The sequence below is a fragment of the Lichenostomus cassidix genome, chromosome 21, assembly GCF_008360975.1.
Source record: "Lichenostomus cassidix isolate B80296 chromosome 21, HeHo_3.0, whole genome shotgun sequence".
Lineage (NCBI taxonomy): Eukaryota > Metazoa > Chordata > Aves > Passeriformes > Meliphagidae > Lichenostomus > Lichenostomus cassidix.
The window spans coordinates 258,091-275,340 of record NC_139501.1 but is presented as its reverse complement, the minus strand read 5'-3'; the positions used below and the strand labels follow the sequence as shown (position 1 = coordinate 275,340).

General features: G+C 50.5%; 1 protein-coding gene across 6 annotated transcripts in view; it reads right to left on the bottom strand.

Annotated features, from left to right (window-relative positions):
• CASZ1 (castor zinc finger 1) overlaps nt 1-17,250 on the bottom strand; it is a 277,300-nt gene that overhangs the window by 50,260 nt on the left and 209,790 nt on the right. For 4 of the 6 annotated variants that reach the window (XM_085079866.1, XM_085079867.1, XM_085079868.1 and 1 more), the window contains one exon: nt 14,241-14,400. The exons of the other annotated variants lie outside the window; for them this stretch is intronic. In XM_085079866.1, coding sequence (XP_084935992.1) covers nt 14,241-14,259 — 19 coding nt within the window. In that variant the 5' untranslated portion in view covers nt 14,260-14,400. The remainder of the gene's footprint in view (nt 1-14,240; nt 14,401-17,250) is intronic. 6 annotated transcript variants of the gene reach the window in all.

Here is a 17,250-nt window from a genome sequence, read left to right as displayed (position 1 = left end):
CCTCACATGCAGCCCCTGGCTGCCTCCCTCCAAGCAGCCCCTGCAGCAGCACCATCTCAGCCACTGACTCCACAATGCGGTGCTGCGAAGCTGGGCACAGCTTAGTTCTGCCTCCCCCGAGGGAAAAAACGGGCTGTGGGGGAACACAGTGTGCAGGGAGAAAAGGAACTGCAGCCTGGACAGAAATGGGCATCCCAGCCAAGGGGCAAACTGCTACAAAGATTAAGTCTGGCTTTGCAGGGAGGAGAGAGCCCAAGCCTGGCTTTATCTTGGGGTCAATGAAAACACCCCCTGGCAGAGAGGAGAAAGGGTCTCAGTTGGGCAAAAGGGGCATGTGGGAGCTGGATGAACCAGCTGGCACGGGTGGAGGGTAACAGCAGGAGCTTACTGCTGTGGGAAGACCCAGGGTGCAGGGCAGACCTCTGCCCCTGGGGCAGCAGGGCCCATTCTAAGGGGAGAGGGGTGCTGGCTGGGGAGGGACAGCATTGTCACTTCAGAGGGCTGGATACGTCGAACAGATGGAGCTTTCATATTCCTACTGAAGAGTTTTAAGCCCAGCTGAGCAGCTCAGTTCAGGAGGGAGGTCCCAGTGCCAGCTTTCCAGGAGCTGCAAGCTCTCATTCGATTAATTATTAACGGCATTATTTGGGGCGGGGAGGGGGAGGAAAGGAGGGCTGACATGCTGCACAGTACTTTTTTAACCACTGTGGTGCAAGCTTGACTGGAGGGACTTCAGTCTGCCCAGCAGTCCCAACCAGGGAGAGCAGCACAGCTTGCTGGGATGGGAGGTGAGGATGCTGCACGCTGGAGCCTCTTCACACTTGAGCTGCAGTCCCTAAAAGAGAGCACAACCTTCACAGAAGGCCACTGGAGCACTGGGAACATCCTTCCCAGGAACATGTTTCCCTGGCGCTGCTGAGCCACATGCTGGAAGGAGGCAGGGAAGACAGCCAAACACTCAGCCCCTACCAAAAAACATTTTCTCTCCAGCATGAAGCCCTATGTATTACCCCAGGCAGGGCCAGGGCAAAGGAAGAACATCCCAGGCATGGCCCACAATGTCTGAGAGTGGATTTAGTGTGTATTCTCCCCCCTTCAGTTTATCAATAAAACATTTTATTGCTTTTAGCCCAGGAAATGACCTTGGATTAGTGGATGCTGTCTGTTCTGGCTGACCTTGGGGAGTTCACAAAGGCTCTTTAACAACCTCCTCTGCCCTGGAAGCATGGATCTTGCCTGTGCGTGTCTGTGGGGAGCTGGGGAAAGCCCTCGGCGTGAGAGTCAGACCTGACAGGCTCCAGCTCAGCAGTGGGCAGGCAGGAGAAGGGGAATCAAAGACGTGGGAGGAGAAACGAAGTGAGCAGCCAGAGTGTCCTTACCAAAGCACTGCCAGCCAGCTTCACTCCCTGCTTTCCCACAGCCGTGAGGGCTCTCCCCACACACCCGTTCCATAAAGCAGGGAGGAAAGTCTGGGGACTCTGCTCTGGTCCCCATGGCCAGTGCCTGCCAGAGCACAGTCTGCCTGCAGTCCTCACTGCCTGACTTTCTCCTGCCTGCCACACTGGCATCTACAGACCCACAAGGGGCCACTTTTCTCCCTATTTGCAGCTCCCAGAGCTTGGTTCAGCCCTGGCCCAAAGGGGCAGAGACCAATGCCAGTTCCCTACAGTAAGCCCATCCTGCTTCCCTTTGCTCAGACTTCTCAGCTGCAGAGTTCAGCTGTAAGTTCCTGGTGACGGTGAGGGGCAGTGCACAGAAATCAGCACTGGGCAGTGAGTGACAGGACACCCTGAGAGCAGGGGGAAGCCATGGGCTCTGGAGATGCTGGTGCCCTGCCCTGCCTGCTGGCTTGTTTCTCACCTGGCCACTTGGCTGCTCCAGTGCTGCTGCTGTGGTTTCTCTAGGAGAAGAGCTTAAGGCCACAGGGTGCCCCTTCTTTCCCCTCACAGAAAATAGTCACGGCATCTCTGAGCAGTGTGTATTTTCAGTGTAGAAGTGTAATTCTGAATGGAGGGAATGGGACAGGAGAAACCGAGAGGAATGTTCCTCCTCAAGGGACCAGACACTACAAGTGAAGAGTAGTGAGTGTTGAGCTGTAAGTCAGGGCCAGGTCCCTGCATGCTACAGAGCACAAACAGCCCACCCCAGCAGGCCACCATCTCACTACCCTCCCCCATTAACACGAGCCTTCCTTTTTAGCCATGTCCTCTCCCAGTGTCCCCTAGTACTGGACACAGAAGGTCCCCATCCTCTGCTCCAAACATCTCAACCCTTCCAGTGCTGCCCACAGAGGCAACTCCTCCTGGCATCGCAGCCAGGCAGGCAGGACCCCCACCCCAGCGCCTGCTCCCAGCCCCCAGGTGCCCATCTCCTCCAGTCGCGTCCTCCTGAAGAGCGAGCCCTAAAGTGTTAACGGCAATTGGTGAAATGGCACAGCAGATTGCTACAATAAATAATTTACTGATATTTATAAATATTCAAATCAGCAAGCTTCAGAAATTGAAAGGGGGGGACTGAGTTGACGGGGAGGAGGGATGTTTAGGGAGGGGAGGGGGGGGTCTGACATTAATTCCCAGGCTCTCCAAATTCACTTGAGAACTGTTTCTCATTTCTAACAAATATTAAATATTTTGGTGTCAAGCCTCCAAAAATAAAGTATCAAAGAGAAAGTCACCACCCCCTTGGTAACCGATGCCTTGTCTGCCATGACTCTGGGCTCTGGGTGGCCCTGTCTTCTCGAACAGCCACTTACTGTGGGAACGATGGCAGCTAGCACTGGCCAGGTGCCTGGGCAAGAGCATAAGCTCTCACAGCCACACCTGTAACACAGCCCACCACACCACCAACCACCACCAGAGACAGGAACTCCCAATGTCTACCAGACCTTGCTTTCAACTTCTAGAAGATTTTCTAAATACCACCAGGAAAAAAGGGCTGGATGTTGGTGCAATGAAGATGGAGTCGAGACTCTCAACTCCACTGGGGAACATGGCTTTGCCACAGAAACAGAACAGGAAGTCAGGCCTTCTGACTTTCACTCCTTGCCTCTGGAAGAGAATTTGGTTTTGGTGATTGAAGATGGGGATTAAGAGCCAGAAATCCTGGCTTCCAGCCTGGTTTCCAATCACAGCATAACCGTCAGTCTCCCTAGCTTTCTGTGCCTTAGTTTCCTCCAGCAGGGGAGAGGGAATGAGGATGATTACCCACCAGTGAGCCATACTCAGTGCTTTGGGGCCTCTGTATCAGCACTCTGTCACTGTGCTGCATTGTTACTGAGTTTTTCCACCTCTGAGCATTCTACTGACCTCTTAGATGGCCAAGGGAGATGATCCCATGTCTTCCCCTGGACCACCCCATTGATAACACAAGGCTCCAGCATGGGGTGAACTTCCCCTAGATGAGTAATGGCTTTTCTAATGCACGGGCAGGCTGTCAGCTTCCCTACTCCCAGTGTTTTATGGGTTTAACTGAACGGCTCTGAACTCCCTAGTAAGAAATAAAGTTATCCCTCAGCGTCCCTTCTAAACATTTCACTCAGTGCAAACGGTGTTTAAGAAAAATGAGGACATATTTCTTCTTAAGGATGCAGTATCCCCCTTCAGAGGCCTAATTTATGCCATATATCACTGGCCAGGGAGAGAAAGGCAGTGCAGACCTCACACTAGGAGTGAGCTGGCCCTAGCACAGCCACTCCTGCTGCAATGGTGCAATGGGCTGCAACTCAAAAAGTCCTCCAGAGTCTGCAGAGTCCCCGCTGGAGAGCTGAGCCTGGCTGGCAGGCAGCAGAGCTGGACAGACACCTGCAAACACTCAGCATCTTGCTGCCTCCTCGGCTGCCACATCCCACCGCAAGCACCTCTTCACCCGCCCTGCCGCAGCCCTGCCCAACTCGGGACCCTTCTCCCCTCCATGGCTGAACAGTGACAGCCTTCCCTGGCCCCTCTGCCTCACCCCACCAAGCTCCTCTGACAGTCCTTTCTCACCTGCCGCTGACCTGCTCTGCTGCCGCTCCACCAGCTCTTCACAGGCATTTGGCACAGCTGGTGGGGAAAGTGGTTCAACTTTGAGTAAGGATAGGACTAATCCTTCTTCACAGCTCTTTAGTAACGCACGTCTGAACCTTTTCCTAGGCAGATCTCAAAAATGATCCTAAATGTGCTTTGATCTTGTCTACCCCTAGCTTCCTCACTGGGGGAGCTACTAAGGCTCTGCTTCTCACCCCAGTCCCAGGGCAAAACTCCTTGTCTCTGCCCTTCCCTTTGCCCCGCTCTGCACTTGTGCCCTGGAACCTCCAAAGCACAAGAAAAAAGTGTCTTTCTGCATACAAGTAACAAAGGAAATTTCTACAATCAACAAAAGGAGCCAAGCATAAAGAAGAGGGAAAAACGTGGGCAACAGAGTCAGGAACTCTGATTCTGCTCCCTGCTCTGCTACTGCTCCTTCTCTTTGGGCAAAGGACATGATGCAGGCTCCCTTTCTGCCCTGGCTCCGCTTAGTGGGTCACCCATTGGGAAAGGATTTCTTGCCCAGTTTAGCACCTTTGCAATTTTCGAAACTGTTGCAAATCAAGTAACGGCAGAGGAAAAGCACTGACAGAGGACAGACTGAAGCTCAAAAGTCCTTTGTGTCCTGCATCAAACTTCCTAGTTAATTTCTCAATGCAGGATCTTTAATAAGACATTTCAACAGTTTCCTCCTCATGAAAACCTGCTCTCAGCACTCCAACGCAACGGAGTGAGCAGGGCCTTGGGCTCCCCAGGCTGAGCAGTGGCTCCCTGGGAGCCTTCTGTCTTCACCATCTTCCTTTCAGATAACATAAAGCCAAGAAGATTGGCTTTTCCGATCCAGTTTCTCTTCCTTGCCTTATTTATTTATTTATTTATTATTAATTTTTTAGTCCAGTTAAAAGGTTTACTATCCAGAGGAGCATAAGTAGCCTCACTCAGCTTAAGTAACGCTATAAATCAAGCAGAACTGCCAACATCTACATCACAATCCTGCCATCAATCTCCCCACAGGTTGTGAAGAAAACCAAGGGGAAAGACGCAGAAGGGAGAGTGAAGAGTAATAGCTCATCACCCTCAGTTCCCTGCAGGCTGGCTGTGGCCCTTGGAAAACTCCCTGTGAAGCCAGACATGTTGTCGGGGCAACTAAATGCAAACACAGTGCCTACCTTCACCACTCCATAGCACAGAAACACTATTGGAGAGCTGTACCAGGAGGACACAGTGGATACAGAGAGGGAAGAAAGGGGTGGTGGAAGCAGAGGGCTGGGAAAGCCTCTGGAGCTTGGCCTGCTAGTCCACGTGGGAGCCAGCTCCCAAGGAATGAAGGTGAGGCCAAGACATGAGCCTCTTGGAAACACTGTACAGACCCCTCCTTAAATGCTGAAGAAGTCAAGGCAAGGGGTGCAGGAAAACATGGGGTGAGATCACAGGAGAACCAGACTTAGCTGCAAATACCTGACACTGGGGAAATAAAAAGGACCAGGGAGTGATTTTACAGAGAACCCAAACCCACCATGACCCCAGTCAGTGGACAGCAGCTCCCTGGTGTCAGGCTGGGCTCATCCCTAACTGAGGGCAGGGGTTAAGTGATCCAGCTCCTAAAAAAGGGTCCCTCTGACTCTTCTGGTAGTTTGGTAGGCTGTTTAAGAGCAATTTGCAATCCCTTTCAGCAGTATTAAGCTCAGACCCAACAAAGAATGCAGACTGCTAATTAACTGCTGTGGGAAGTCGGGAGCTAAATAGGAGTTCAGAGTGTGAATGCTTGTTGCACCACTAAGAAATGCAGGGCCAGAGAAAGTTCATTATCGTGGTCTTTCAAGGTCCTGCAAAGTAAATCAGTGTTGTCAGTCCACGGGAGGTGAGTGAAACCTCAGCAAGGGCTGCGTACAGAGAGCAAAGCAGAGCATCTCAGCCATCCAGCGCATGTTATGTCCTCTCCACAGCCCCTGGCCGCTGCCTGAGCTGTACTTGAGCAGGTAACTGGTCTGGGCTGGGTGAGTAAAGGGGACACTCGGGGCCCTGAAAGGATTCTGTCATCCCCAAATGGGGCTGGGACTCTTTTGTGAATCCAGAGCAAGCACCCATTACACACAGCACTGGGAGCTCAGGGGTGGAGTTAAATCCCTGGAGATGTCCGGGACCTGCAAATATTGAGCAGTGTGGTTAGGAGAAATGCTTCCATTCTGTTTTGTGTGGAAAAGGCTCACGATCAGGCCAGAGGTGAATAAGCTCTGGTGTGAAAGCAGTGGGTCACCCCTGAGTTGTTAACTCAGCAGTCCTGTCAGAGCAGCACGGGAGAGCAGCCCCATGGCTGGGCCACGTGGGCACTCACCCCACTCTTCCCAATACTCACACTACTCTAATTCCCTGTCTTGCCTTTTGCTGCTCTTCCTTCTGGTCATGAGGGCTCATCTTCTTATCTCCCATGTCCTCGTGAGCCTATCCATGTGCCTATGCTATCACTGACTACAAACACCCATCCGTGGAAACACAACACGTGTACAGAAACGTGGTTGTGCAGGTACACTATCACAAGCAGAGGCACACATGGCCCTGCACACAAACACAACTGTACGCACATGCTAACGCACACCAACCCGTGTAGCTGTGACTGTACAGATGTCACATCCGCGCACACATATATGTACATACACAGCACCTGGCTCCACTCAGCCCCACATACGCAGCCAGCACCTGCACAGAGTCCACCAGCACCCACGCAGAGCCCACGAGCAGCACACGCGCAACCACCACAGAGCACCCGTGTGCACTCACACCATGCACGCTCTCAGCATGAGCCCGCGCACCAGAAGCAGTTTATTCTGCAGCTTGGAGTGAGAAGATAGTGGACTCCCAGCTGGACCCTGCAGCCGGACTTGCAGCAGGAACAGACACACTCCGCATCCCACCAAAGAGCCCCGCTGTATCCCCAGCCCATCTGCACCTCACACCTTAAGGCAGAGCACCGGGGAGTGTCTCACTGGAGCTGACGTCCCAGCGGAGTGTGTGCGCCGGGCAGGGGATCTCTCCCTCTCCCTCTCCCTCTTCCTCTTCCTCTTCTTCCTCTCCCTCTCCCTCTCCCTCTCCCTCTCCCTCTCCCTCTCCCTCTCCCTCTCTTTCACTCGCATCTTTTCATGAACTCTATTTCTCTTTCCTTTCTGAAAACAACTGAGCTGTAAATACTGTTTAACCTTCTTCCCCCCTTCCCCCCTCCCCTCCGCACTATAAAAACACAAATATGCCATAACTCAGCTGGCTCAGCCGCCGCGCCTCCAACATGCCCTGCTCCAGGCCTCTCAGGAAGGTCATAACAAACGACTTTCCGATTCAGTGCTCCTGAAATAATTTTGTGTATTAAAACCTGAATCTGCACTTTCTGGACCGAAAGCCTCTCTTAATTATGGCAAGCGTCCTTGGGATGGACAGTGATCCTTCACTACAGCACTGCTAACCAACCGGAGAGGCAGCGGCTCTGGCTCCCCACCACCACCTCCTCCCACTGCCCCCTCCCACCACCACCCAACCCACGGCCCCCCTTGCTCCCTCGCCCCCCCGCCTTCCCTTTGCCCAATCTGTTTTCAAAGTGTGTCTGTCCTTTATTAAATTGTTTTCTTTTCCACATTATCAGTTGCCATGGAGACCTCATCTCTCGGATTATTTGAATTTCATTATATCTATTGATTTGGGAGCATTTCATCTTTTTTATTGTTTTTCTGTCAATTTTCAAAACGAATAACCATCTAATTTGCGTCAGTGCTGATTATGTTTGTCCCTCAATAGAGGTCGGCAGCTGCGTCGGGGAAACAAATCAATGGGAAACCATCATAAACCTCCCCAGTACAATCTCCAGGATATGTGGGTGACATTCCACGCCTGCGAGAAACACTCATCATATCCAAACTTCTTTCTTTCTTTTCTTTTTTCTTCTTCCCTTCTTTTTTTCCCCCCCCCTCCCTTGCAGCTAGCTCCGCTGGTCAGTAGTGGGTACCATTTAAAATCATATTTATTTTACCCACAGACATGTACATTTTTGGGCACATCACATTTTCAGACAGGGAGGGGACAAGGGTAAGAGAAGTGGGAAGGAATTTTTTTTTTTTTTGTAAGAAAGAATGGAAGAATGATGAGGGAAAGAAAAAGAGGAAAAGTGGATGGGGACTGCAAATTGCTTACTATGTTTTTTTTTTAAATAATTTATGCAATTTTAAGCATTTATGTATAAATTTTTTAATAAGCCACCCTGGAGCAAAATAGCCATTAACATCCCAACGTCCTTCTGTCCAATGGGCTCTTGTGCAGGATCAATTTCCAAGAGTACTTTCCTTTTTTTTTATGACATGATAAAATGCTTTTAAAGCAACTTACACAAATATGGAAATTTTTTCCCCTCCTCTTTTTTCCCTCTCTCTCTTTTTTTTTTTTTTTTTTTAATAACAGCCTCTACTTATTCACCAGGGAGAGCAAGCGAGTGAGAGTGTGTGTGTGTGTGTGCTGGGGAGGGCAGTTGGCAGAAGGATAGACCCAGCCCTAACTGGAATGGACCTGCCTGTCCTTCTAACAAGGGCATAAACTTTCATTAGCGATGCACACAGTCAAAGGCAATTTAGGGAAACGCGCTGTACAGAAAAGGAAAACCTCAGCGTTTTTACTCAGTGGCTCCTTGGCTCCGTCCAGGGGGCTCTATCCTTGAGTTCTGCTTGCGCTCTCCAAACAAAGTGACCCCACTGGCCACGGGGGAGGCAGGAGGGAGCCAGAGAGAGGCTGGGGCTGCTCTGGGGGATGTGTGTACCCAGCCATGCCAGCAGCCTGCATGCCCCAAGCTGGGCCAGGGAAGCCAGTCAATATTAATGTCTTGCTGGAACATGCTGGTCCTGCAAGAGGCCCAGAGGTATCTGTTGCCCTGCCCACTGCAGAGCTTCACCCTCCAAGGGGCTAGTCCTCCCCAAAGGTCTCTATTTTGGGTTTCTGCACACTGATAAGGAGCTTGCAGCCACTTGATGCCCCTTTGGGGCATTAGTTACAAGCTGTCTCTGCCCAGACCAGACAGATGTGTCGCTGCTGCTCCTGTTTCCACAGGGTACACAGACTAGTTATTTTTGCAGCTGGGACATGCTCGGCCTCACACAGGAACCTGGAAAATATCATTCCTAAAGGGACGGCTCCTGCCACTGGCCCCATAAGCAGGCACAGCTCTGCGGAGGAGAGACACGAGCGGGCAGCTGGAGGGAGAACAGACCAACATGAGGAGATTGGTGGGGTCTGAAATTCATGACCATGTCTTGGAAATTAACTAAAATGATATCTGCAGCTAGCATTCTCCTGGCCCTTTGGCTTTGGGGTTGAAGTTTATGCACCCTAAGCCAGCTACATGTTATATGTGCCCCAGCGTGGGAATCCCTGTGCATGTTCCTATTTGCTTCAACCTGAAGCCCTGACACTGGTTTTTCTACAAGAGCAGATTTCTTTACCTTTTTGTACAACATACATCCAGAGATAATACAGACCTATGAATTTAATCCTACTGACAGCAGGTTTGCACATTATTGGTACCTTATACAGACCACTGCACTCTCCCAGCCTTGTGCAGCCCCAGTGCAGGCTCAGCACAGCCCTGCAGTGCTGGCTGGCACAGGGCTGAGCATACACCTGCCCCATCTGCCATGTTTGTGGGTATTTGAACTAAAGCAGAGGGTAAAAAAAGAAAAAAAAAATTCCAGGGGCAGCCAATGCTCAGCTGGAAAAACACAAAGTGCCGAGAACAGCAAATCCAATCAATAACAATCACAACCCCGGCAGCGGGCGAGGAAAGCGTGAACTGTTTTGGCCTGCTCCCTGCATTCTCACCCACTTGGGAAAACACACTCCCCACAGGCCCATGATTTCATCCACTCCCGCTCCATCCTACACTCACCCTCACAAAAACGTTTTAAGGAGTGCAAGTTCCCCAGGCTCCTATTCTGGCCAGAAACTTAGCAAAGAGGAGAGAGGGACCCTGCACAGAGGAACTGGACTCCTGGCAATGAGCTGGCACCTGAGGAAGCGTCTTTCTTCTGGCAAAGTGCTCCTTACAACCCACACCTTCCTAATCTCTTCTCTCCTCCAAATTTTTGCTCTTTGTGCCCCCCTTCCCCTCCCAGCTGCCAGCCTTAGGGTGCTCTTCTTCTCCTCTCTTCTTTCCTAAAGTTCCCAACACCATCATTCCACCATTCTCCTACCCCAAGTCTCGTGCCAAAGCTCTTGTGCCCCAGTCTGCACCCCTATATCCTCTTTACAGCTCTCTCCCCTCATTCTCTGTGGGTCCAACATCCAGGTCTGGTGGAGAAAGCTGGGCTGCCCAGAAGACCGGCACTGCCAGGGACCAGTGACCAGCCCAGGGAGGGGGAACATGGAATTCTGTCCTAGAAAACATGGGAGCTCTCCCTTCTCCTGGTCTCCCATCACTCCCAACTCAGACCATACAGATTTGGGGGATTTCACTGTAGCAGCAGACGTCAGCAGGAGTTGAAGGTTTTCAGATCATATATATCACTCTATATGGACTTGTCTATAGTGAGTGCTAAATATAGCCAAGCCAAACCTGGAGGTGACTTCAGTGCTGTGGTGCAGTGACAGCAGCCACTACACAGGCACCCTCCACTACCTCAAAGCAATGCAGATGTCAGAAGCCACAAAATTAAGAATGCCCATGAATCCTCTGTTCTCCCACTATGAAGAGTGTGAGCCAAGTTCTCTCCCTTTCCCTCTCTCAGGTCTCCATGTTTCCTCATTTTGAGGAGTCAGAATGAGGTATCATCTTCTTGCTTCAAGGTCCATTTTTTCCATGGGATGTTGGACCCTCCTATCTATGACATGACAGCATCTGTTTCAGTACAGCTACTTAAAAACTTAACCAGTGGAAGAAGCTCTGAATAGAAGGGGAAAGTCTCTTGTGTGGGTCTGAATAATTAGACTGAGCTCAAACTGGCTTTAGGCATCTGCTGCTGTCTCTGAGCAAAATCAAGCCATGCTGCTTCCATCAGCATCTCTTTGCTTTTGGCCTTATCCCGCAGAACTGAAGGGATCACACACTGCCTTGTATAGGGCATCTCTGGGAACAAGACTTGCCTCAACTGAAGCTATAAAGCCTCCTTATCCAGATATCATTGAAGCCAAGAGAAAAGAGGCCAGACAGAGAGATTGAGATGAGCCATTTCCCCAACAAAGTTGCTTCCCTTTTTCATTCGTTCCTTTCTTTTTTTTTCCCCTTTAACTGTCATTAAAATAACAAGTTTCTGTTACAGTCTAAACATTCCCACATTGTATAAAGGGTTATGTTACACTAGAGTCACTGCCGGGCCCAGTGTTTGCACAGAAACCTCACTGCAGGTCCCCCCTCCTGACGAAGTGACTTATTAAAGTTTAAACAGTAATTAACAGAACAATAAAAATAAAGGGATGTTTGGGGAGTCGTAGTGCACGCAGGGTTTTTGGCAGTGCCAGCACTTCTCAGTGCCCTGCGCTGGCAGAAAAAACGGCTGTAAAACCAGTGGGAGAGATCGTGTGCTGGAAGGCAGGAAGGGGCCGCAGTGAGGCCAAGGTACAATCCTGGCCCCACCACGAGGGTGCAGAGAGCAGCAGGATGGAAGGAAAGGGTTTGGGGGACTGGGAGAAGGATGCCAAAGGGACACCTGGTAGGAGGCTGATCAGATTTTGTGGTCACCACCAGCCCTGCCTTCGGTCTGCGCATCAGACAGCACCAAGAATCTCCACTGCCTCTTCTCCCATTCTGCTGAAATGGCCTGGACAAGCCCCCAAAATCTGCACTTGACCAATTGTGTCTCAGAAGCCACAGATGGGTTTTGGGCAAGTGGCTCCTTTATTTTAAGAGTAGTAGAGAGGAAAGAGCAACCACAGAGCAAAGTCCTGAGAAAAATCTTGCAATAAAAAGACCTTCTACAGGAGACCCCAAGATCAGCCCCTTGCTTGGGAACTTTAACAACAGACAGAAGAAGTCTAGTAGGGAACAATCCTGCCCTTGCCCTGTGCAGGTGTGAGCTGCAGATCCACCAGCACAGTAGTAGTTCTGGGGTCATTCCCTCCTGAAATGCAGCCAGAGCCAGGATCACAGGGTCAATCCCGAGAGCCTTGCCGGAGCCAGAACTTTCCCTACCCATGTGAAGTTGGCTAATCAGAGCTCCCTTGACAGGAGCAAACCTGCTTTTCTCTGTTTTGTTGCCATTACCAGTGGCTTGGCTTGCGCAGGATGAGGGTTAGAGCATGTGGGTAGAGTTTAAGCTTAGGTTGCCAGCCCTCCCTGTTACCCAACATGCAGCAACACAGGAAGATCTCATCTGAAGATATTCTTGGTGCCTATTGTAGCTATTCTCAAATGTTTGCCTCAGTAGCTCACAGTGCTAGCTGGCTCCAGCCCTGATGTGTGACTCAGTACACACAGCATTCTGCAGTCCTATGTTTGCTAAATCTCCTCCAGTACAACTGCTCAGTTTGCAAATAAAAAGACAGCTCTGTGAGGGTATATCTTCCATGCACAGGGAACTCAGGGAATGCTGCCTTGAGCCTTTCCCAAATATAGGACTTGGGTCCTGGTCTGTATGGGGAGCAGTGTGGATTTGACCTGGCCTGGGGACTGCCCCACTGCCATGAGGACACACATGGAGACATCCAGCACCAGCTGCTCCCAGTCAGCCCACAGCCTCCCTTCCCTCTGCTGGGGTGCAGGAGGAAGAAACCTCAGGAGACATCCCCAGAAGTCACCCATGTGAGGACATGAGGACACTAGGACCCAGCGTGCCTGCTCACACTTCTTGAAGGATAACCCCTATTGTGAGGTGGGCTTGGCAGTGCCAGGTTAATGATAGGATTTCATCACCTTAAAGGTTTTTTCCAATAGAAACAATTCTGTGATTATGTGAATTCAGCCTAGGCTTCCAAGGTGCTGGTTTATTAAGCCATGAGGAAGTCTGCACCATCTGTGATAGCCCTGCAAACAAGTCCCGGGGGGAGGGCTGGCATGTCAGGGTCCAGAATTAGTGAAACCAAGATACTCCCAACCTTGGTGATTTTACTGCATTTGGGTGTAAATCGATAAAATTGCATGGGGCTTCAGAGAGGACATCAGATGGAAGCAAGGGGGAAGGGAGAAGTCGAGTTGAAGACACACTGATGCCCTTTTACTTTGTACTTGTGTTTTAACTGGGCCCCAGCAGCTGACCTGTGTAACACATGGCTCTCCGCACCTCCCTTGCTGCCTTGTCCCATTCAGCACCCCTTTCTCTGCTCAGGATGTCTTCACAGAAGCCTTCCTGAATCCTCACGAGGGCCTTGGGTCCCACTGCCAGGGAGGCAAATGGGATGTGACAGATATGTCTTCATCCACAGCCTTGTTTGGCCAGCAACACGACATACTCTTATCCCCAAACCTTCCATTGCAACTTTTTTTTCTCTGGCTTTTCTGCCTACCTGGGAAATTAAGTGCAACTTGTTCAGACTTGCCTTGGAGAGGGTTTCCAAAGACAGTCCCCAAATCCACTGCAAGTCAGGCAGGGCAACCTCTACCTGAAACCCCTGAGCAGCTGAGCTGCTGGCTTTGTCTTTTTCTTCCTTTTGCTGCCCCAAGCCAGCTGGATGCAAGGGAACAGCAGCCACGGTTCAGCACTGGAGCAAGATGCTGTGTGAAAGTCCACAGTTTACAGCCAGAACTGCCTCCCCAGGAAAGGCAGGTTCAGGTGCCTGTCTGCCTGACTCACTCCTGAAGTCTCTCTGCACATTCCCAAGGTTTCTCTGAACCGATGGTAGCTAAGTTGCCAGTCCCTTTCTGGAGGAATCTCCTCCCCATGGACTGAGGATGGGCAGCCCCTCTCCAGACACTCAGCCCCACGCCTCAGCTGTCCCCTTCCTGACTTGCTGGACTTGATCCCTCTCTGATCTTATGCTTATGTCACTCTGCTCAGCTCAGGAGAATCATTTCCCAGCTGATGCCACATCAGCGACAGAAGGGAGCTTATGCCTTTCTACTGCCACTCACACTGAGACAAATAGAAATACCACCCAAATCTGAAATTTTCATCCCATTCACCCAGCTATGGGATGTTTCTCAACTCCTGGCTGTGCTGGAGTCAGGGTCTCCAGACTCATTTGCAGTGAGAGTGGCAGTGCTTGAGAGGGGAGAGGTGTTGAACAAGTACAAGCAGGTGCAAACAGAACAACAGAAGGTGCCCCCAGGTCAGCACTCACGTGCAGTTTCCTCGGCCATGTCTGAGGAGACTTGGAGTCAGAACAGAGCACAGCTTTGCATGGGGGTCTCAAACATGTTCACAATGCAGAAAGACTGTCCTGTGCACTTCCTTTTCCAACACGTCGTTCAGGATGTCTCTACAGCAATGCCAGTAACTGCCTGTAGGGAATGTTATGTTAGAAGATTATCTAATGCACTCTTAATCATCTGGTCTTGCAATCTACAGTGGGAAGTCAGAGCAGCCAGCATGGTATGACCCTTCTTCCAAACACCACTGCGTTCAGATACCATTATCAGTGGTAGCCTGGTCCTCGTACCAGAACTTAAGCTCTCTTTTGGTTAACAGGCCATGAAATTATTTAGGCTATTCTTCATGTTACATTCTGTTATATTTGTAATTAACACAGAAGACCAGCAGTGCCACATTCTGTATTTTGCTGAATACAGAGGAGACAGTGCTTAGAAGCACTTAGTCTTAACCTAACTCTGTCCTGTTACTTTTAGGGGAAGCCAACTCTTTGGAGCAGACCACAGGGGAAGGATTGGGTATTGTCAGAGACCTTAACCCCTACATGTTTAAAATATGAACCAGCACCCTAAAATCTGGTCTTACCTCCTTTTTTCGGAAGGGACTTTTAAACAAAAGAAAACAGTCTGCCAGCACACTCAGTGTTCGGCACCATCCTCAATCAGGGAAGCCTAATTATACCCATTATACTGATGAGGAAGCACTGGCACAAAGCTATGTATTCATATGGCTACAGATACAAAGCAAATCAGTGGCAAAGCTGGAATTAAACCTGGGAATCATGGTGATGAGCTCATCACCCACCTCAGCACAGCCCCATGTGCTGCTCATGACCAGTCCTACCCATGTCCTGCAGGTTACAGAGCTGGTGTGGAGCCCTCCACACATCTGCTTAACAGCTAAAAGTTTCAATCTCCATGCTGAGATGGTTTGGGGTGCTCTGGGACACTCAAGAGACTGGTCACATCAGCTGGCCCACAGGACCGGTCACTCAGGTCCCTGTATGAAAGACAGACTGATGGGCTGCAGACACCCAACAGCCAGAGTGTGAGGTCTGAACAACTAAGAGACCCTGTGACCACAGAGACCAGGCAGGGATGAATCATCTGCTCCTTCTGAAGCAGCTTAATCAACTTCTCTGCATGTGGATCCTTGCAGCAGGTCCAGCCTGAGCCATCTACATATTAATGATTCCCTGGGACATAAAGCCCAGAGATTGTCCTTGGTACCAGGGTCCAGCACTTGCCCTGCACTCTCCCTGCCAGGTGCTGGGTGCTCTGATCTAAGAAAGGCTGCAGAATCCCTCGGGACTGAGAGTCATTACATAAACAATACAGTAGGATCATGGGCTGTAATTGTAAAAGTGCCAGAGGTCAAGGCACTGGAGTCTGCCTCAGCAAAGGTCTCTATATGGAGACCCAAACAAAACAAACAAAAGCCCAAACTTTCTTGGCGCTTAATGAACAATAAAGAATAATAAATAATAACCCTAAGAGCCAACCTAGCAAGACAGATGTGAGGCACCAGCCCTACAGTAGTTGCCCGCCCTCCAGAGTTTCCAGTACGCTGAGCTCAGGTCACAGGGTTCTTGCATGGTTAGGTCCAGGGGGAAGCCTGGGGTTTCTGTCAGGATTGTGCACCCCCCACCCACGCAGTCAGATGTGTAGGAACTGCAGCCTTTGTATGTCCCTGGGATGTTCACCTGCTACGTAAGTGCACACATACACCAACTCATGCCCAGCTCCTTCTTATTGCAGATCTCTCTTTCAGAGCTAAAGGCAAAAATAAGCAGATGGAGCTGAGCAAGGGAATCCAGGTAGGTGTGAGTCCGGAGAAGCCTCTTCCCAGCATCATTACAGTCTGGACTCAGAGTCCCCCACCTGTTCTGTGCAAGCTGAGCTCCCAGCAGGACACCAGGAGACCTGCTTGGCAGGGACATGGGCTGAAACAAAGGGCCTAATTTAAGTATTTTCATAACTCGCAGCTTGTGACAGTGGGTTTAGCAGTTGCCAGCCATCTGGAATAAAGAATTACAGCCACCTCCCCTAATCCTATATTGCCTAAACCCTAAAGCTGGTTATGGTGCAAGGATGAGGCAGCAGGTTGGGAGGAGGCAGTGATGGGAAGGTGGGGGTGGAGGAGGGACCACAGGAAAATGGTCAAACTTATTTCTTTTTCCTGCAAGGTGCTGGGTGGCCCCAGATATGTCAGAAGGATTTTTGCTAGGAATCAAGAGAAGACGGAATGAAAAAAAAACAGGGGAGAGGGCAGACAAGGAGTCCTCCATGACCACACGGTCGCATGCACCACACACACACACGCACACAGAGGCTTACTGGTCTGTGCAGGGCTGTCAGGTAAATTAGATCTGAAAGCTGACAATTTCTGACCATATTTCCTTGATTATTTCAAACAAATGCACACCAGCCGCTGTAAGGAGATTAAAGTGACATAAACGTCCCGAGTGGGAGGAGGGAGGGCAGAGAATTCAGGTCACCCCCATCCGTCCCCCATTTGACAGCCGCTATATCGCTATCCAATCCAATAAAAAAATCCCCCCCTTTTGCTTTAATTAATTTTACAGCTAGCTTGCTTAATTACTTTCAATCAAAATCCTCCTGCCATCGCAAAATTAGAGATGGTTGAGCTCCATTAGCCTAAATTCTTCATTTCCATATAGAAAGAGGCTCCCTTGGCAAAGCCAACAGGGCTCCCTCCTATTCAAGCTGCCATCGGACAGATGCCTGTCCCTCTGTCTGTCTTCAGTTCCTTGGGAGAAGGAAGTGGGGGAATATACAGTCTTGTTCCCACCTTCCCCTTACATAAAGCATCTCCTTGAGAGCCCTGGACACAGGAGGCCTCTCTGCTCACAGCAAAGACCACACGAGGTGAAGACAGCCTGCCCTTCTGGCCCTTCTACACCGTGCTGGAACGAGCTTTTCCACAGCTGCACGATGAAGCTGGACGGCCCAGCCCTTCTG